This window comes from Macaca fascicularis, chromosome 1 (genome assembly GCF_037993035.2).
Source record: "Macaca fascicularis isolate 582-1 chromosome 1, T2T-MFA8v1.1".
Lineage (NCBI taxonomy): Eukaryota > Metazoa > Chordata > Mammalia > Primates > Cercopithecidae > Macaca > Macaca fascicularis.
This window is the reverse complement of record NC_088375.1, coordinates 113,439,680-113,459,998: the sequence shown is the minus strand read 5'-3', so window position 1 is coordinate 113,459,998 and position 20,319 is coordinate 113,439,680. Positions and strand designations below refer to the sequence as shown.

Sequence of the window (20,319 nt, the reverse complement as noted above, 5' to 3'; positions counted from 1 at the left end):
AATTCAGAGTTTAAGCATAGGTGTTCTGATTCCCAATATTTTTTATCTTTTTACTATGCCACATTGTTGGGTAAATTTCTGATTTCACTTATTCTAAGTAGGGGAAGGGAATAAGAGAGAGTGGGATGGGCAAGTCTTTTTGCCTTCCATTAGAGTGAGAAAGAGTTAGGATACATGCAGAAAATTAGAAAACTGAGAAGTCCAGTTGGGGGAATTAAGAAAATTACCCTTGTTGGTATAACATGTCAGACTTGGTTCCTCTGATTACTTTGCACACACACACACACTTGCACACATGCACACACACACTCTACATACCCTTTATCATGTGGTCACTGGGCCATTTTTACTTAGGTGAGATTATATTAACTGCTTCCCACCATCTCTCCTACAGTGGCTCAGAAATCAAAGATGGGGAAATAGAGGCCAGAGTAGAAGAAAATAGAAGAAACACACTTGGTGAAATGAAAATTAGACCCTGACTAAAAACTGTGAGTGGTCAAGAAATAGGAAGTTTGAAAAAGAGACAGTTAATCTACTGGGATATATCTGCTGATGATGAAGGGAGGAACTCTTTGTAGGAATCTTTATTCAAGGTTGGACATAGAGGAAACTGGAGGAAATGAAATCCTGTCGAATGCCTTAAAACCTTTAGGACACAGGACACTTGCCTTTTCTCTATAGAAAAGTTGGTTTCTTGGAAAGAAGGTGGCTGGAACGGCTAAGTATCCCTTGGATAATTATAGCTATAAGTTAGTATTACCCTCCCTCCCCATTCCTCATTCCCCATACCCACACCTCCAGGCAGAAGTGACAAAACAGAGACTTCTGAACACATTTATTTGATATGTCAAGTGGAGAGAGGAGTGATTTAGGGTTTCTCCCCACTTCTACCCGTGGGGGTGTTCATAAGCTCAGACAGACAGAAGAGCAGTTTAGAGCCCATGACCCACCCCCTGGGAAAATGAGACAATCAGTTGTAGTTGTTGGAGGAACAGGGTGGGAACAAAAAGCAGGAAGTTGAGAAGTGAAGTTGAGAGCAGGAAAGACAGCAGCAGAACATAGGCTGGGGGTTGCTGCAGGAACCCCCAAGAAGAGTGAAAAAGATATCCTGAAAAGTGGTTGGGGTTGGAAGCGGGGTGTGAATAAGGATCCAGGCCTGGAGAAAGAAGCAAGACCTGGAGAATGGGCTGTGATGTTCATGGAGAGAGTAGAGTATGCAAAATCATGATAGGCTGTGTTGCAGGGCATACATGGAAAGCAAGGGATTGCTTCTGCAGGAGGGCAAAGACATGGGAGACTGCCCATAAGTAAGGGTTCCCTACTGCTTCTGCTTCTGAATAAATGCAAGAGAGTTTGGGACCCTAGCCCTGTTTATTGATGTGCTGTGCCCGCAGGTACACAAGTAATCCCATATGCACGTGAAATGACCAGGGCATGAATACATGTGTCTATATACCCAGTAAATAAAGTACTTATTCTTTCTTGCTAATAAGAGTACTGTGCTTATGGACACATGTTTAACCATGTGTGGGTGCACTGTGCACCCATGAGCACATGCAAGAGATCCCTATGTTCGTGGTGTGTGTGTGAGCTGGTTCTCCCACCTATCCCATTAAGGTCCTAATCCCCACCCTCCTTGGCTCCTCTCACTTCTCTCAGCGCCCTGGCTCCCCAGGCCCACCTAGACTCTGGAAGCCCCCTAGCAGGCGGATCTGCTCAGTCTGCATGGAGTGGCGTCTCACCAATTTGCGCTTGGTCCTGGGGGAGCCTGGCGCCCCGGCATAAGGAGGGGCAGGCAACGAAGGCGCCCGACCTCCGGGTTGAGGGCGAATGTCAGGGATGGGAGGGTGGGGACTGACGTTGAGAGGGGGCAGGAAACCCGGCCGCGTTTGCGAGATGTGGTCCAGGAGCAACGTCCCCGAGCCCCTCCGCTCCAGCAGCCCCGGACTCCGCCTCCGTCCGCTTAGCGGAGATACTGCCCCTGGCAGACTCTCCTGGGACTGGCGCGGAGAGGGAGCGGAGCCGGCTGGAGGGAGGGTCAACGGGGAGGCGCTGTATCGGCGGCGCTCCAGGGACAGGCGGCTGGACTCAGGCGAGTCAGGGCAAAGGTGTCCGGGGGTGTCGAGCTCCACTGGCTCCATGCGGCTCAGTTTCTGCCTCAGCCCTGAAGAGGGACCAGACTCCTGAGCTTCTGGTGCTGTGTTTCGGCGAGAGAGAGGACCCCCGCTAGTCACTTTCTCCGCCCATGGGGGCGGGTCCTCAGGGCCTTCGGTGCTGTGACGTCGGGAAAGACGGGGTCGACCGGTCAGGGTCAGGCCATTGAATTCGGCAGTCAAGCGCTCGATCCCCGGTCTTCCTTCGGTGGGTGGGACTGGTTGAGGAGGGGCCACTAGGCCCCAGGGCTCGGAGTTGAGCCTTTTGAGTGGTTTGGGGGGGTGGCGTGGTGGTTTGGGGAGCGGCTCGGAAGGGGATGGGTCATCGGGGGGCTTAGGAAGAGGAAATTCAAATACGTCCCGCTTCTCCTCTTCTTCCTGGGCGCGAGGGGATAACATCCCACGCCCTCCTCCTCCTGCGGTCTGCAGTTGGATTTCCGAAGGCGACGTGCAGATCCCCGGGCTAGGAGGAGCGGGAGCAGGGTCCTCCACCCCTGGGGATGGTGGAGAATTGAGATACTGCCGGGTCTTCTTGGTGCCCGAGGGCGAGGTATCGGTGGTGATGATGATGACCTCCGTGCCCTTGGCCTTGCAGGCGTCCAGCAGTGTGGCAAGGGTCTCGCGGTCCCCGCGGTCCAGGGCGTGGACAAGAGCTGAGGCGCCCGCGTGATCTCGGACTGAGGGGTCTGCGCCGTGGGCAAGGAGCAGCGAGGCCACCGCGGCGCCCCCACCCCCGGCGCAAGCGTGCATGAGCGCCGTGCGCCCTAAGCGGTCTGCGATGTTGGGGTCCGCGCCTTGCTCCAGGAGGTAGCGTACCATGCGTGCCTTGTTCTGGGGGTCGTCGTAGCGAGCCCGACAGGCTGCCATTAGCGCAGTCTCCCCCTGCGCATCACCCTCATTCACGTAGGCGCCTCCCTCCAGAAGCAAACGGGCCAAGCGTAGCTTACCCTGACCCACCGCCCGAAGAAGAGCGTGGCCCTCGGTGTGCAACATAGCTGCGGCTGGGGTGAGGGCACAGATGGAGCCGGGACTGAGACCTGCCGAGGACGGCTAGGGGTAGGGGGTAGGGGGTGGGGGGTGGCTGGCAGAGGCCTGAGGTCTCAGTGACGAAGCCGATCCCTGCAAGAGAGACATCTTATTGATAGATTCGGCAGGGAAACTGAGGCACCGATGCAGGAACCCAGCGTGGGGTGGGGGAGATCTTCACGGCATACAGTCGTTCCTCTAACTCATGCCTTTGAGCCGGCCCTTCCCCCGCAGCGCATGCCTGAGGAGGTGGGAAGGGTGCACCCGCACTGAAGGACTAGCGCGCGTGCAAATGCGTTCGTGCACGCGCAGGGATGTCCGCACCCCCACCCTCACCCCATGGCTTATCAGACCTTTCCTCTATCCCCCTTTTCTTATCCACACTTGGGATCCCCCTTTCTAGGATGCTGAACGCCACCCACCCACATACATGCACCCTACAGTCACACATGTATTCTCATTCCTAACCTCTTTTAGCTTGCCACAACCCCAAAAATTGAGTGGGGGGAGGGAAGCAGACTGCATTTGAGACCTAAAACGGGTGGAGGGAGAATTGGGGGGTTCTTTTGCCCCTGCGATGTTCCCCATCACTCCTTGCTCTTTCCCCTCCCAGGCTGTGCGCCCAGATAGATACCTGAATGTCCGCAGAATCTCCTCCTGGCCAAGATTGGGGCCGTGGCCACGGGGCAGCCGAGGTGGCGGAGCCAGGTTCCTGGGGGCCCGCATGGTGTGGAGGGGGGGCACCCGGATTCCCTTGGTGTCAGTATCTGCGCCCCAGCGCCGGATCGTCGTCCCTCCTCCCGGAGCGCCCCGGGCACAGCGCCGGCTCGGGAGGAGAGAAGCTGGGGGGGGGGGGGGAAGGGGGGGCGGAGCTCTGCTGTGCTATTTATAGCCTAGTCTCTGCGGGTGGGGGCGTCGGGCACCAAACTGCTCCCCCACTCATGCACACATAAACCCTCAAAAACCTAGAGGCTCCAATCCTGACTTCCTTTTCTTAGCCGACCTCCCCTCAGCCCCAACAAACCTAAGTGTTCCTTAGGGGACTCCTCCGCGACCCAGACAGGGACCATCATCGTCCAGATTCTTCGCTGAGCTTTAGCAGATCCCCATTCTCTGCACTTGGTGTGTTTATGCGCTTCTGTGCGCCAGACCTGACCTACCACGCACGGCACATGGCACACTGTGCAAGAAAGGTGTAGACAGGCTTTTTGGATCCACAGCCGGTGTCCATACTGTGCAAAGAGAGGCAAGAGATGTGGCTTTCTTCCTGTAGTTTAATTGTGAAGGAGACACGGTCTAGCCTGGAGTCAGACACAGATACACCCCCGCCCCATCTCTCAAAAACGGAACACCCATCGCAGAGAAACTCGGACCTCAGCTCCCTTATATAGACCTAGATAAATGAGGAAGGTGGATATGGGGGCACTTTTAGACAGGGCAAGGGACATTCCCAGGTGCCTCCACCCCGTATTATTGTGGGCAGGGAGATAGGAAAGTGGCAGGAAGAAGAGCGAACCTGGTAATACACTCTGTCACATTGCACCTCTTTAATCTCAGTCTTGCTTAGTCGTCTTATTTTTTCCATCTTGCTTGAAGATCTCTGTCTGAAATGCTCCTTATAGCTTCTCTCTTCCTATCTATTGGTCTCTCACACTGTCTCTGCCTCTCCTTGCCACCTGCCCTGTCTCCATGGTTACCATAGCTTCCATCCACATATTTTAGGAATGAGTTTGTGTCCAGCTGGAAGGCACCAAGGAAAGTGGGAGAAGAAGAAAAATCCTAAGGTTTTAAAAAGTTCACTCAGGGTCCTGAGCTAATTCGGAGGCTGGAGGCCCCCCAGATGCAAGATACTGAAAATAATGTTCCCAGGTATGGGAGAGAGAGAAAGATTTGAGGGAAGCTACCCATTTTTACTAGTTATTTCTTGGACACGTGTCAACTATGTGCCATGTGCTTTACATACACTCTTTTCAATCCTCACAACTCTGTAAGATAGGAACTATCATCTTCTTGTTACAGATGAGGAAACAGACTTCATAAGTTTAAGCAAGTTCTCCAAAGTTTCACAGCTATATTTCTGTTCTATGGCAAAGACTGGGCGCTTGCCGCTACACCTACAGCCTCCCAGTTTACAGGTCATTTTCTCTTACATCTGGGATATTCTTCTTGACTAACTCCTAGACTTCATCTCCATTCTGAACCCTTTCTCCCTTGTTTCTGTTTTCTGCGAAAATAGGACTCCTCCTTCCACGCTGCTCGCCTTCCCAAGGAGCGCGCAGGAAGTGGAAAGTAGTGGAAAATGCAGAAAAAGCTGGGCTTCTGCCCTGTCTCCCCAACTCTGGTACTCTGATCCCAGATCCTTCCTTTCTCAAACCCTCTGCCCACCTTCTCACAGACACGGCAGCAACCCACAGAAAAACATTTTTAGAAAAGAAGTATCCATTGGTGGTGCTGGAGAGAGGCAGTGTATGATTGAAAGGAAGGCTGGAGTAATGGAGAGACCAAGTTGTGAAGCTAGAGTCACAAAGAGACTGATCCCTAAAGAGCAGCTTTCACAGGGGTTCATTTCTCCGTAGGCCCTCTCCTCTTTTGGCCTTTCTGTAGGGGCTCCCTCAACACGGTCCCTCGATGAGATACGAGTGTCACGTTCCCTTGGTGAACTCTTGCCGGCCAGTGGCTCCTTCCATCTGGAGTGAGACCGGAAATAAGTGACCCTAGATGATTCTGCAACCCCCATCTCCCTCTGCGACCCGCTTCGCAAGCTTCGGTTCCGGGCTTACTCGCTCCCTCCCTCCTTCTCTTCCTAGGCTTCAAGAGGGCGGACTTCCCTCCTCAGCTTCTCCTGCATTGGCCGAGAAAACTCACCAATAGGGAGCTCCGGGAGGCGGGCCTAGAACGCCACCGACTTGAGGAAGCCCAGTACATTTCAAGTTGGCCGCGGCGTGGGCTCCGCGTGGGGGAGGGACAGCAGGTAAGGCTCCGACCTGGTGGCTCTGACCTGGTTCGGTCCCACACTTGCCGAACTTGTTCATCCCGGCCAGGCTGCGAAATAGATAATGCTTTCCGTCAGGTTGTTGGATCAGCCCCCTTCTGGCTCCCTACCTTTTCTCCCCTGGGCCCCCATTTCTGTATTGATTGTATACTAGAGAATGGTAGTTTTCTGTCGCGCACGGGGAGAGACATTAAAGCAGAAAACGAGACAGCCTCTTGTACCTCTCTTTGCTATAGCATCAACTTCCTCCCAATCTATTAATATTATCCCAAGAGCCTGACAAACTCCTGTTATCTATGAAGACTAGCTGAAATGCTACCTGTAGTTTTCCTGGACTGCCTTTCTTGCAAAATGAATTGTTCCCCCGTCTGACGATAGCATTTTGTGTATACCTTTATTGGGACACTTAGTGCACTCTCTCTCTTTAATGACTCTATGCCTTTTAGAATAGAAGGTTTTGTAGGATAGGTGCTAGTAGTTAATATATAGTGCCCAATAAACGTTAGTTAAATAGAATTGATTTTTGGCAACTAGCACTCTTTTTGGGGAGGCAGAATTTAAATTCCTAACATAAAATAAAAATAAAAATAAAAACTAACATAACTAGGGAACAATAAAAGACAATACAGTATGTAATTAAGAGCCATTAAATTAGTGGTTCATAATATTAGTGTTTCATAATTGTTTCTGCAATCTAGAGAAGGAAGAAAGCAGGGAGAACTGGAATGGTGAGGGGAGGCTTTATGGATCACAAGGTCTCAAGTTTGGAAAGGCCCATAGAAATAATGTATTTATTCATTCATTCAACAAATATTTATTGAGCACCTACTATATGTGAGACACAATGCTAAATCATGCTGATCACAGGGAATCCTCTACTAGAGCCATGCATCCTTCTTACAAACCCTATTTAGTAAATTGTTGCCCAGCTTCTATGTAAACATCTTTAGTAAGGAAACTCTCTTGTCTCTCTTGTAGGTCATTCCATGTTTTGATATCTGTTCTTTAGTCAATATCCAATAAATATTCTAAATAAGAACTATATAGCTAAAGGAAATGCATTCCACACTTCCACTGTAAACAGGGGAAATCTGGCTGGGAGCGGTGGCTCACGCCTGTAATCCCAGCACTTTGGGAGGCTGAGGCGGGCGGATCACCTGAGGTCGGGAGTTGGAGACCAGCCTGACCAACATGGAGAAACTCCGTCTGTACTAAAAATACAAAAATTAGCTGGGCGTGTTGGCGAATGGCTGTAATCCCAGCTACTGGGGAGGCTGAGGCAGGAGAATCATTTGAACCCAGGAGGCAGAGGTTGCAGTGAGCTGAGATCGCACCATTGCACTCCAGCCTGGGCAACAAGAGCAAAACTCCGTTTCAAAAAAAAAAAAGACGGAAATCTGTCCTTTTACAGTGGAATTGGTAGCATTCTTAAAAGCAAGCCATTTCTAGCTGGGCGTGGTGACTCATGCCTGTAATTCCAGCACTTTGGGAGGCTGAGGTGGGCAGATCACTTTAGCCCAGGAGTTCAAGACCAGCCTAGGCAACAACAAAACCCTGTCTCTACAAAAACTACCAAAAATAAAGAAAAAAATAGCCAAGCATTGTGGCTCAGGCCTGTAGTTCCAGCTGCTCAGGAGGCTGAGGTGGGGGGTTGCTTCAGCTGGGGAAGTCGAGACTGCAGTGAGCCAAGATTGCCACTGCACTTCAGCCTAAGCGACAGAACAAGAACCTGTCTCAAAAAAAAAAAAAAAAAAAAGAGGCCGGGTGTGATGGCTTACACCTGTAATCCCAGCTCTTTGGGAGGCTGAGGCAGGTGGATCACGAGGTCAGGAGTTTGAGACCAGCCTGGTCAACATGGCAAAACCCCGTCTCTACTAAAAATACAAAAATTAGCCAAGCGTGATGGTGGGTGCCTGTAATCCCAGCTACTCGGGAGGCTGAGGCAGGAGAATTGCCTGAACCCGTAAGGTGGAGGCTGTGGTGAGCCGAAATCACACCACTGCACTCCAGGCTGGGTGACAGAGCAAGACTCTGTCCCCAAAAAAAAAAAAAAAAAAAGGTACACAACTCTCTGCACTAAAAAAATTTCCAAAAAACCTCATCCCTCAAATTAACCATTGTTAATTTTTGGTACATATCTTTCTTTAACAGCTTTTTAATTCATATGTGTGTATGTATTTCTGACAGATTACCTTCTACATATATTTAATATTTTTTTCACCAACTAATCTCTTGTGAATTTTGAATTGCTACTTGATTTTTGTTTTAGCTTTTTGTTTTGAGACAGGGTCTCTTTCTGTCACCCAGGGTGAGTGCAGTGGCATGATCATGGCTCACTGAATCCTCTATCTCCTGGGCTGAAGCGATCCTTCTACCTCAGTCTCCCAGGTACCTGAGACTATTTTTCATAGTCTATTTTTTTATTTTTTGTAGAGATGGGGTCTCACTGTGTTGCCCAGGTTGGACTCAAACTCCTGGACTTAAGTAGTCATCCCATCTCAGCCTCCCAGAGTGCTGGGATTGCACACAGGTGTGAACCACCACACCCACCCTCGAGGTTTTTTTTGTTTTTGTTTTAATTAATAGATTATATATTTTAGAACAGTTTCAGACTTACAGAAAAATTTAGCAGATAGTGCCAAGAGTTCCCATTTGTCCCAGTGCACAGTTTCCCCTATTAACATTGTAGATTGGGCCGGGCGCAGTGGCTCAAGCCTGTAATCCCAGCACTTTGGGAGGCCGAGACGGGCGGATCATGAGGTCAGGAGATCGAGACCATCCTGGCTAACACGGTGAAACCCCGTCTCTACTAAAAATACAAGAAAATTAGCCGGGCGAGGTGGCGGGCGCCTGTAGTCCCAGCTACTCGGTAGGCTGAGGCAGGAGAATGGCGTGAACCCGGGGGAGCGGAGCTTGCAGTGAGCCGAGATCGCGCCACTGCACTCCAGCCTGGGGCACAGAGCAAGACTCCGCGTAAAAAAAAAAAAAAAAAAAAAAAAAAAAAATTGTAGATTGGCCGACCATGGTGGCTACCGCCTGTAATCCCAGCACTTTGGGAGGCTGAGGCGGGTGGATCACGAGGTCAGGAGTTCGAGACCAACCTGGCCAAGACAGTGAAACCCCATCTCTATTAAAAATACAAAAACAAATTAGCTGGGCCCGGTGGCGGGCTCCTGTAATCCCAGCTACTCGGGAGGCTGAGGCAGTAGAATCACTTGAACCCGGGAGGTGGAGGTTGCAGTGAGCCGAGATTGCGCCACTGCACTCCAGCCTGCACGACAGAGCAAGACTCTGTCTCTAAAAAAAAAAAAAAAAAAAAGGCCGGGCGCAGTGGCTCACGCCTGTAATCCAGCATTTTGGGAGGCCGAGGCGGACGGATCACCTGGTCAGGAGGTGGGGACCAGCCTGACCAACGTGGAGAAACCCCCTCTCTACTAAAAAAAAGTATAAAATTAGCCGGGCGTGGTGGCGCATGCCTGTAATCCCAGCTACTCAGGAGGCTGAGGCAGGAGAATCACTTGAACCCGGGAGGCGGAGGTTGCGGTGAGCCAAGATCGCGCCATTGCACTCCAGCCTGGGCAACAAGAGCGAAACTCCATTTCCAAAAAAATAAATAAATAAAGTAGATTAGTATATTTGTTACAATTAATGAATGAATACTGATACATTATTAACTAAGGTTCATACTTGATTGACATTTCTTTGGTTTTTAGCTATTGCTCTTTTTCTGTACATGGATCCCATTTAGGATTCCACATTATATTTAGTTGTCACATCTCCTTACGCTCCTCTTAAGTGTGACGGGTTTCTCACACTTTACTGTTTTTGATGACTGACAGTTTTGAGGAGTTGTTTATATTGTAGGATGCCTTTCTGCTTGAATTTGTCTGATGTTTTTCTCTGTATTAGCCTGAGGTTATGGGTTTTTAGGAGGAGGATCACAGAGGTGAAGTACCATTGTATTGTATAATATTAAGGGCACATACCGAAAACATGATTTATGAGTATTGATGCTGACCTTGGTCATCTGGTTGAAGTAGTGTTTTTCTGGTCTCTCCACTGTAAAGATATTCCTCTTGATTTCCTAAATTATACTGAATGAGGGCTGGGCGCAGTGGCTCACGCCTGTAATCCCAGCACTTTGGGAGGCCGAGGCAGGCGGATCACGAGATCAGGAGTTCAAGACCAGACTGACAACATGGTGAAACCCTATCTCTACTAAAAGTACAAAAATTAGCCGGACATAGTGGCATACGCCTGTAATCCCAGCTACTCAGGAGGCTGAGGCAGGAGAATCACTTGCACCCGGGAGGCAGAGGTTGCAGTGAGCTGAGATTGTGCCACTGCACTCCAGCCTGGGTGACAAAGCAAGACTCTGTCACAAAAACAAAAAACAAAAAACGTGTATATATATATATATATATATATTCCCTATACACAGTCCACATGTAAGAAGTGGGAAGTTATAGCCGGTGCAGTGACTCACGCCTTAATCCTAGCACTTTGGGAGGCCAAGGCGGGTGGATCACCTGAGGTCGGGAGTTCGAGACCAGCCTGATCAACATGGAGAAACCCCATCTCTACTAAAAATACAAAATTAGCCAGGTGTAGTGGCACATGCCTGTAATCCCAGCTACTTGGGAGGCTGAGGCAGGAGAATCGCTTGAACTCGGGAGGAGGAGGTTGCAGTTAGCCGAGATTGCGCCATTGTACTCCAGCCTGGACAATAAGAGCGAAACTCCGTCTCAAAAAAAAAAAAAAAAAGTGGGGAGTTATGCTGCCCTTCTCCCTTTTAGGATGGTGTGTCTACATATTTTATTTGGAATTCTACATGAGAGATTTGTCTTTTCTCCTCCATTTAAATAAGTTCAGTCATTTATTTATATCACTATGGACTCACAGACGTTTATCTTATACTTTGGGGTTATAATCTAATACGCTTTACTTACTTTGTTCCTCAAATTGTTTCAGCTTTGACCATTGGGAGCTTTTTCAGTTGGCTCTTATTTCCCTTTGACATAACCTCATCAATATGTTTATTTTTTTCTTTTTTTCTGCTTTTTGTTTGTTTTTTGTTTGTTTGAGACAGAGTCTCTACTCTGCCACCCAGGCTGGAGTACAGTGGCACAGTTACGAGTCACTGCAGCATCAACCTGCCCGGCTCAAGCGACCCTTCCCAGTAGCTGTGACCACAGGTGCATGCCACCATACCTGGCTAATTTTTGTATTTTTTGTAAAGATGGGGTTTTGCCCTGTTGTCCAGACTGGTCTCAAACTCCTAGGGCTCAAGTGATCTGCCCACTCCAGCCTCTCAGAGTGCTGGGATTATAGGAATGAGCCACTGCACCCAGCTAACCCCATCAATATGTGAGTGTGGTTGTTGTTTTGAGCACTTCCTTACTTTTTGACACCTCAAGATGCTCTAGACTCATCCTGTGTGTTTCCTACCCTGTCCTAGAATCAGCTAGTAGTCCAGGGAGCCCTGGTTCCTTTTATTGGAAAATTGTATTAGAAACCAAGATCTGGGTGCTAAGTGTGCTCATTGCTGCTGGGATATCATTTCTCTTAAGTTTTCTTTTCATCTGGTGATTTTATTCCCCCATCCTAGCTGCCTCTGACTGGTTCCTCAGGATTGACAATAAGAGACAGAGTGAAAATTCAGTAGAAGGAGAAACTTTGGATTCATCAGTGTTCATCACAGTGGAATATACTGTCTTGGGGGAGAATGGATACCATCTCTTTAGGGAAATGTCACCAAAAGCTGAATAACAATTCACAAAGTAGGGTCAGGGGTGGTGACTCACACCTGTAATCCCAGCACTTTGGGAAGCCCAAGCAGGTGGATCACTTGTGTCCAGGAGTTCGAGACCAGCCTGGGTGACATGGCGAAACCCCGTCTCTACAAAAAATACAAAAATTAGCCAGGCTTGGTGGCACATGCCTGTAGTTCCAGCTACTCAGGAGGCTGAGGCAGGAGGATCACTTGAACCTTGAAGGCGTAGGTTACAGCAAGCCAAGATTGTACCACTGCATTCCAGCCGGGGCAACAGAGTGAGACTCTGTCTCAAAAAAAAAAAAAAAAAAAAAAAAAGACACACATACACCAAACAACAACAAAACCATTTACAGAGTGAAGTCCTGCACTGGGAGGGATTTAGACTAGATGACCTCTAAGGGTCCTCCGAATTCTAAGATTCTGTGCTTCCAAGTGGTGTTTAAAAAGATCAATCTGGCCTCTCGTGGTGGCTCATGCCTGTAATCCCAGCAATTTGGGAGGCCAAGACATTTGGATCACTTGACATAATGAAATTCCATCTCTTAAAAACAAACAAATAAACAAACAAAAAAACAAAACAAAGAGCCAGGTATGGTGGCACACACCTGTAGCTCCAGCTACTTGGGAGGCTAAGGCAGGAGGATCACCTGAGCCCAGGAGGTTGGGGCTACAGTGAGCCATGATCACACCACTGCACTCCAGCCTGGGTGACATAAAGAGACCTTGTCTAAAATAAAATATAAAATAAAATAAAATAAAATTTGATTGTAATGTCTCTTTTCCCCTGGTTGACAATGAAATTGATGACTCATCCCTGTGCTCCCACAGTGTCTGACACTATCTTTTTCATGGTAGATGATTAATAAATGTTTCGCTGAATGCATTTCTTTGGATTGAATTGGGGCCTGGTCAGGTTTGGAAGGCCAGAGATAGAAAGAATTCAAAGGTTATACATATAAATGCAGTTAGTGACTGGGCATAGTGGCTCATGCCTGTAATCCCAGCACTTTGGGAGGCTGAGGCAGGAGGATCACTTGAGCCCAGGGGTTCGAGGCTAGAGTGAGCTGTGATTGCACCATTGCACTCAAGCCTGGGTGACAGAGTATCTCTAAAAATAAAAATAAATAAATGCAGATAGGAATAAACATCAAATTGTCTTAGGGATGTAGAGTTTTGTCCGAGGGTCTAAGCACTTTCTCCTTTGTGCTAAACTATATTGTAATTATCTGACCTGTTTGGGGGACCATGTCTCATTCATGTTTATGTTTCCAGAAATTCTCTCTCTGACACTGTGCCTTCTCAGTCAAAATTTGTTGAATGACATTGACTTTTTATGTCCCAGCGATAAAAGATTGAATGTCTTGTACCTCCTTGGCTTCCTGTCCATTCTACTACATTTCTTTTTCTCTTTGTTTTTGTCTTTATCAGGTTTTTTCACTGGATCTCTGAACACCCAGGCCCCCTCCACCATGGCCAGCCGGGGTGGGGGCCGGGGTCGTGGCCGGGGCCAGTTGACCTTCAACATGGAGGCCGTGGGCATTGGGAAAGGGGATACTTTGCCCCCACCCACCCTGCAGCCTTCTCCACTCTTCCCTGTGAGTCTCTCCACTTCCTTCCCAGACTCTCATGTGCCCCTGGCTGACTGTACATGATTCTGAATTCCTCCTGGACCATCATAAAACCATCCTCACTGGCCCTCTCTGTCTCTATACTCCCAATGCACAAGGGATGTTTTGCAGTCAAAGAAGTGTCCACCTTTATTTCTCCCCAGCTTTCAAAATGATATGTTACTCTCCCCATTCTCTTTCAGCCCTCTGCTCAGGGGAATATTAGATTAAATTGGGAGGAGGGGTCTTCCTAAATTTGTACTAGCATTTTCTCCCTGAACAGACCACTGCCCCTGCCTCTTTAGCCTTTGGAGTTCCGCCCAGTACCTTTGCCTTCAGGAGAGGAAGGGGAATATGTCCTGGCACTGAAGCAGGAGCTACGAGGAGCCATGAGGCAGCTCCCCTACTTCATCCGGCCAGCTGTCCCCAAGAGAGGTCAGTTGGAATGCTAGCATCATATTCTGAGTGCCTTCCGTGGGGAGTGCCCTGTGCTCAGCACCACTGGGGGCTGGAGAGGCACAGGAAGCATACTGTCTAACTGGGGAGATCATAATAGTTACTCCTGCATCTGAAATGCATTATAGTATTCATGGTTTGTTTTGAGTCTCATGATAGTTTTGGGACAGCGGGAGGTTAAATATTAAAATCCCATTTCTTGTGTGTAGGTGGGGGGATGTATTTTCTAAAAATTTATATATTTTTTATTTTTTTGTAAAATAGAGATGGGGTGTTCTTATGTTGCCCAGGCTGGTCTTGAACTTCTGGGCTCAAGAGATTCTTCCGCCTTGGCCTCCCAAAGTGCTGGGATTACAGGCATGAGCCACCGTGCCCAGCAAAAATTTTAACAATCTGGATATTAAAAGCACCAACCAACAACAGAATACTGAAATCGGCCGGGCGCGGTGGCTTACGCCTGTAATCCCAGCACTTTGGGAGGCCGAGGCGGGCGGATCACAAGGTCAGGAGATCGAGACCACGGTGAAACCCCGTCTCTACTAAAAATACAAAAAATTAGCCGGGCGCGGTGGCGGGCACCTGTAGTCCCAGCTACTCAGGAGGCTGAGGCAGGAGAATGGCGTAAACCCAGGAGGCGGAGCTTGCAGTGAGCCGAGATCACGCCACTGCACTCCAGCCTGGGAGACACAGCGAGACTCCGTCTCAAAAAACAAAAAAAACAAAAAAAAAAAACAATACTGAAATCCTGGTTTCTTATTCCCTAGCATACTTTCCACTGCATCACACTATTTCTTAATACAGCCATGCCTTTGAACTAAGGGACAGAAAAAAAAAAAAAAGTCATCATGGCCGGGTGCGGTGGCTCACGCCTGTAATGGCCAGCACTTTGGAAGGCTGACATGGGTGGATCACTTGAGGCCAGGAGTTTGAGGCCAGCCTAACCAGTATGGCGAAACCCTGTCTCTACTAAAAATATAAAAATTAGCCAGGCACAGTGGTGTGAGCCTGTGGTCTCAGCTACTCAGGAGGCTGAGGCACGAGAATTGCTTGAACCTGGGAGGTGGAGGTTGCAGTGAGCTGAGATCTCGCCACTGTACTCTAGCCTGGATGACACAACAAGGCTCTGCCTCAAAAAAAACAAAAACAAAAACAAACCAAAACAAAAAAACACTGGCCAGGTGTGGTGGCTCACACCTATAATCCCAGCACTTTGGGAGGCTGAGGTGGGCAGATCACGAGGTCAGGAGTTCGAGACCATCTTGGCCAACATAGTGAAATCCTGTCTGTACAAAAAAAAAAAAATACAAAAAATTAGCCAGGCCTGGTGGCAGGTGCCTGTAATCCCAGCTACTTGGGAAGCTGAGGCAAGGAGAATTGCTTGAATCTGGGAAGTGGAAGTTGAAGTGGACCGAGATTGCGCCACCGCACTCCAACCCTGGGCGACAGTGTGAGACTCCATCTGGAAAAAAAAAAAAAAATCATAATTTTAGGTGGAAAAGAAACAGGTTAGAAGAGTGATAAGGGGCCGGGCGCCGTGGCTCACGCCTGTAATCCCAGCACTTTGGGAGGGCGAGTTGGGTGGATCACGAGGTCAGGAGATTGAGACCATCCTGGCCAACATGGTGAAACCCTGTCTCTACTAAAAATACAAAAATTAGCTGGGCGTGGTGATGTGCGCCTGTAGTCCCAGCTACTCAGGAGGCTGAAGCAGGAGAATCACTTGAACCTGGGAGGTGGAGGTTGCAGTAAGCTGAGATTGCACCACTGCACTCCAGCCTGAGCGACAGAGCAGGACTCTGTCTCAAAAAAAAAAAAAAGAAAAAAAAAAAAGAGATAAGGTCCTCACTGAAGCTGAGCCCCTGGGCTCTGAGTTTGGGGTAAGGAAACAGATAATTCCTGAGTATTGAGAGGGCTGGACTCTCAGGAACAGTCCTGTTCTGGGTCTCAAGGGATAAAACTTTGACTCTTCCACCCCTCAGATGTGGAGCGTTATTCAGACAAATACCAGATGTCAGGTCCGATTGACAATGCCATCGATTGGAACCCTGGTAGGTGATGGGCTCGTTCATTGACTGCCTTTCTTTCAAATGCATGAGATGCTTCAAGCCATTTCCGCCACGCCCATGTCCCCACCCCATTCCCTGATCCAGCATCTGCAAGCTAGAGCCTTAGTTATGTTCCAAAACACTCTCAGATTTTACCTGGAAAAGCTATTAAATAGTTCCCACTACTCAGGAGATATCTAAGCCACAGTTTTGTTCTGAACAACTTTGACCCAGCCCCTTCCTTCCTCTCCTTTAAAACCCTCAATCCCCCCTTTAAAACCAGTCATTATTCACTGGAGAGCCCAGGCAGGGTCCTATTGACATTTACATTCTCACTATTCCCAGATTGGCGGCGTCTACCCCGGGAGCTAAAGATCCGAGTGCGGAAGCTACAGAAGGAACGTAAGTGTATCTGGAAAAAGGAGGGAGAAGAGAGGTTTCCTTCATCAGCCTGAGGGCCAAGGCTGCTGCTGGTCTCACTTTCCATCCCAGTTCCTATACCCAATCTACCAAGTGTTGTTGCTAGATGTCATAGTGGCCACATGAGGGCAGCAGAGTGACATGTTCTTTGCATGAGGATGGGCTATAAAGCTGGCAAAATTTGCTCTCTGATGGTTCACCTTTTGATCCCCCCACCAGGGATTACAATTCTGCTCCCCAAGAGGCCCCCTAAGACCACAGAAGATAAGGAGGAAACAATACAGAAACTAGAGGTGAGGAGGAAGTGTGCATAGAGACCTTCTGAGCCCTGGATCCATTCCCTCTCTCTTGACCCATGTGTGCCTCAATTTTTCCCTTCTGTGAACTGAACCTGAATTTCTATTCCTATTCATCCCCACATGAGACCCTGGAGAAGAAGGAAGAAGAAGTAACTTCAGAGGAGGATGAGGAGAAGGAAGAAGAAGAAGAGAAGGAAGAGGAGGAAGAAGAAGAGTATGATGAAGAAGAACATGAAGAGGTGAAGGGGACTCCTTCCACCTTAGTCCCCCTCCCTTTACCCCAGAAACTCTGGGGATCTCAACTCTTTATACTAGGGATGCTTTCCTCAGAGGGTTGGCATGCCAACAGAGATAGTGCCCCCCAGGGTAGGGGCTTCCCTCTACTCCCTCTGCCCACTTCTCCAAACTACAGCTGGAAGAGCTGTCTCAGGCCTGGAATGGTGTGACTGGGAGGAGAGGGGTCTGGTACACAGGAAGGAAGGTGAATGCCAAATTGACTTTTACTTTTTTTTTTTCCATTTCAGGAAACTGATTACATCATGTCATATTTTGACAATGGAGAGGACTTTGGGGGTGACAGTGATGACAATATGGACGAGGCTATATACTGAAGAACGTCTCTGGACCCTTGTGTCTTTCTTGAGGCTACAGAGAGTAACTGTCCCTGTTATTTGTTTTTTTGGACAAGCAAATCATTTGGTCAGAGTTCACATAACCTCTCTGGTCCCTGGAGATGGGAATGGAGGATGATGACAGTTTATTTTCTACGCTTCCCCTCCTTCCACGTTTGTATCACCTCTGCTATCTGAAGGGAGAAAGGAGAATTGAAAGAAGAACTGGGGTTGTTAGAGCTGAGATAACTGTACACGTACCCCTGCCCAATTTGTATAGCTCTTTGTGGAGATAATTAAGGATGGGAGCAGTTTGAAGGAGTAAGCCTGGTTTTATACTTTTAAATAAAGTGTTTTTATCTGTCTCTGTTGTGGGTGAGGCCTGGTGATAGAGGGCTGGAGGAATGAAGGAAATGATTAACTAAGCAGGGTGCTGTGATACACTGGAGGGTTACAGCCCGCTTGTCCTTTGTCCCTTCCCTTCTACCCCCATGGTGGGATACATATTCACAATCTAGCCCCGCCAAGGAATATTCAAGGCCTCATCTGTAGGGCAACGCAGAGTAAGTTGTAGAGAAGAACAGTCTGTGCCCCTTGCAGACCAGCTGACTTCTGAGCCTCTGGTCATCAGGCCACAAGGACATGATTGTGTCTGTTCACACATGTTCACAAGGACACAGACCCTGTCTTTCCCACACTTGACCTTGGTCTTGTCCTTATTCACAAAAAATGGTTACAGCAATTTTTGTGGGAAAAGTCAAGAAAACCAGGTATGAGGAGGGAGGAGGAGCTGACTTATCCACCATACTCCCTCCTCTTCCAGACCCTGGAGATGCCACTTTGAAAGGTATATCTGTGCAGAGTGAGCCCCCCTAAATATCCTATTCTCCAGTTACAGAAACCAGTGTGTGACTGAGTTGCAGTTTCTCTTTTGGTTCTTCCCTTTGTGGAATTTAGTTAGCCTTTCTCACTCCCTTTCTTTGGGGGAAGGGAGGTAGGCGGTGTTATTTTACAGGAAGTAAAGAGGGTGGGGAGGAAGGGAGTGACTTAGGGACACTCACAGATCTGAGAGATGCTTTCTCGCCCACAGAGCTCTCCCTTGGGTGAGGTCACTTTCCGAGGCTCTGATTGGCTTCTGAGGAAGCCTTAGATGAGCTGATTGGTTCCAGCCACTTGACATGCAACAGTCACGGGCAAGCTGCGTGTCCAGAATAGGAACTGAATAAGGAGGCATGCTATCATAGCAACCCTACTGAGCATTTGAAAGCCGTAAGATGGGATATAGAAGAACCTTCAAAACATTCCCCAACTGCATTCAAGCAGGCCGACTGAATTCCCTACAGCATCAAGTGATGGAGACTGGCAATCTAAGGTTGAATATGTTTGACCCCATTGTAAAGAATGAAGAAAGAGTGTGACTCCATTGAGAGAAAGCATCTTAAAAGCCTAGTTTGGGTGTGTTAGTTAGTGTTTACATAGAAGCAGTGGCAGGCGCCATGGCTCAAACTTGTAATCCCAGAAGTTTGGAAGACTGAGGCAGGAGAATTCCTTGAAGCCAGGAGTTTGAGACCAGTCTAGGCAACAAAGCGAGTCCCTGTCTCTACAACAAAAATATTTAAAAATCTTTCAAATAGCTGAGCGTGGTGGCACTCCCTAGTAGTCCCAGCTACTAGGGAGGCTGAGGCAGGAGGATCCCTTGAGCCCTGTAGTTTGAGGCTGTGGTGAGCTATATGATTGCACCACTGTGCTGCAGCCTGGGCAACAAAGCAAGAACCCGTCTCGAAGAAAAGAAAAGTAGAAGCAGCGAAGGAAACAGGAATAGAAGCAGAACGTTCCAGAGTCATTGAGCAATTATGATGATTGACGTGTTTCTTTTTTAGTCCTCATGAGGTGTTGTGTTGAGTGGCAGGAAGGAGATAGGGGACCTGTAACTGGGATTTCCCATAGCTGTACTTCAGCCTGTGATTATAACTAGGGAGAGATCAGCAAAAACAAAAGTAAAAGCTATTGAAAATTTTCCTTTTGCATTGTTCCCTACATACACACACCAAGTCCTAACCTGGTCAATTATGTGTCTATGTTGGGAGCACAGCCACCCCATAAAGCCCACCAAATGTCAACCTGGGAACTTAAAAGAGTAGGAACAAAGAAGATTCTGGAAAAGCAGCACACATCCTATACTTACACATCCTTTTCCCATGAAACTGGGGAAATGAGGACAAAGGTTGGAGTGACCACTTGAGATCAGTTGTATTACTTCAAAGTGTCAGAAAGATCAGACTATTCTTGGACTCTGCCCTGTCTGCAGGTGACCTTGCTGGACAAAGCCAGGGACACAGAACCCAGCAGCTTTCCCAGATTCTGAAGTGGTTCCAAGAATGAGCTAGACTTGTTTCCACTGACCTTTCCCCTACTTTCCATAGGTACTATCAGGCAGGCCTGAAGCCCAAGGCCTAGTAAACAGGGTCATGGCTCCTATTCATTTTGGAGGAACCCCTGAGAGGTTAGGAGTTGAGGCCATGCTTGCAAACGTTTTTTTGTTTTGTTTTGTTTTGTTTTTTGAAATGGAGTCTCACTCTGTTGCCCAGGCTGGAGTGCAGCGGCACAGTCTCAGCTCACTGCAACCTCCACCTCCTGGATTCAAGTGATTCTGCTGCCCCAGCCTCCTGAGTAGCTGGGATTACAGGCGCATGCCACCATGCCCGGCTAATTTTTGTATTTTTAGTAAAGACGGAGTTTCACCATGTTGGTCAAGCCGGTCTCGAACTCCTGACCTTGTGATCCACCTGCCTTGGCCTCCCAAAGTGCTGGGATTACAGGCATGAGCCACCATGCCCGGCCCCTGCTTGCAAACATTTACAGAGGACCTACACAGAGCTGCTCAGCCCAGTACTACTCGCCCGATAGGGCTTATGTTGAACAGATTGCTGC

The 20,319-nt window shown here is 48.5% G+C and overlaps 2 protein-coding genes across 6 annotated transcripts; one reads left to right on the top strand and one right to left on the bottom strand.

The window, feature by feature from the left end:
* Window positions 1-823: 823 nt before the first annotated feature.
* ANKRD34A (ankyrin repeat domain 34A) lies at window positions 824-4,003 on the bottom strand. Its single transcript, XM_015430004.3, has 2 exons — window positions 3,817-4,003; window positions 824-3,275 (listed from the first exon to the last, which is right to left on the bottom strand). Exon 2 carries the CDS (start codon window positions 3,147-3,149, stop codon window positions 1,659-1,661), a length of 1,491 nt encoding a protein of 496 aa, XP_015285490.2. The 5' UTR covers window positions 3,150-3,275; window positions 3,817-4,003; the 3' UTR covers window positions 824-1,658.
* POLR3GL (RNA polymerase III subunit GL) lies at window positions 1,987-17,753 on the top strand. 5 transcript variants are annotated; one of them, XM_073997648.1, is made up of 10 exons: window positions 1,987-2,095; window positions 2,752-2,963; window positions 3,796-3,890; window positions 5,990-6,153; window positions 13,863-13,992; window positions 15,993-16,061; window positions 16,404-16,460; window positions 16,698-16,771; window positions 16,903-17,016; window positions 17,302-17,753. In XM_073997648.1, exons 3-10 carry the CDS (start codon window positions 3,821-3,823, stop codon window positions 17,386-17,388), a joined length of 765 nt encoding a protein of 254 aa, XP_073853749.1. In that variant the 5' UTR covers window positions 1,987-2,095; window positions 2,752-2,963; window positions 3,796-3,820; the 3' UTR covers window positions 17,389-17,753. The 5 variants fall into 5 exon arrangements, with proteins under 5 accessions (XP_073853749.1, XP_073853748.1, XP_005542148.1 ...); XM_073997647.1 differs by having other exon boundaries at window positions 2,752-3,162; XM_005542091.4 differs by lacking the exons at window positions 1,987-2,095; window positions 2,752-2,963; window positions 3,796-3,890 and adding an exon at window positions 13,379-13,545 and having other exon boundaries at window positions 6,101-6,153.
* The last annotated feature ends 2,566 nt before the right edge of the window (window positions 17,754-20,319 follow it).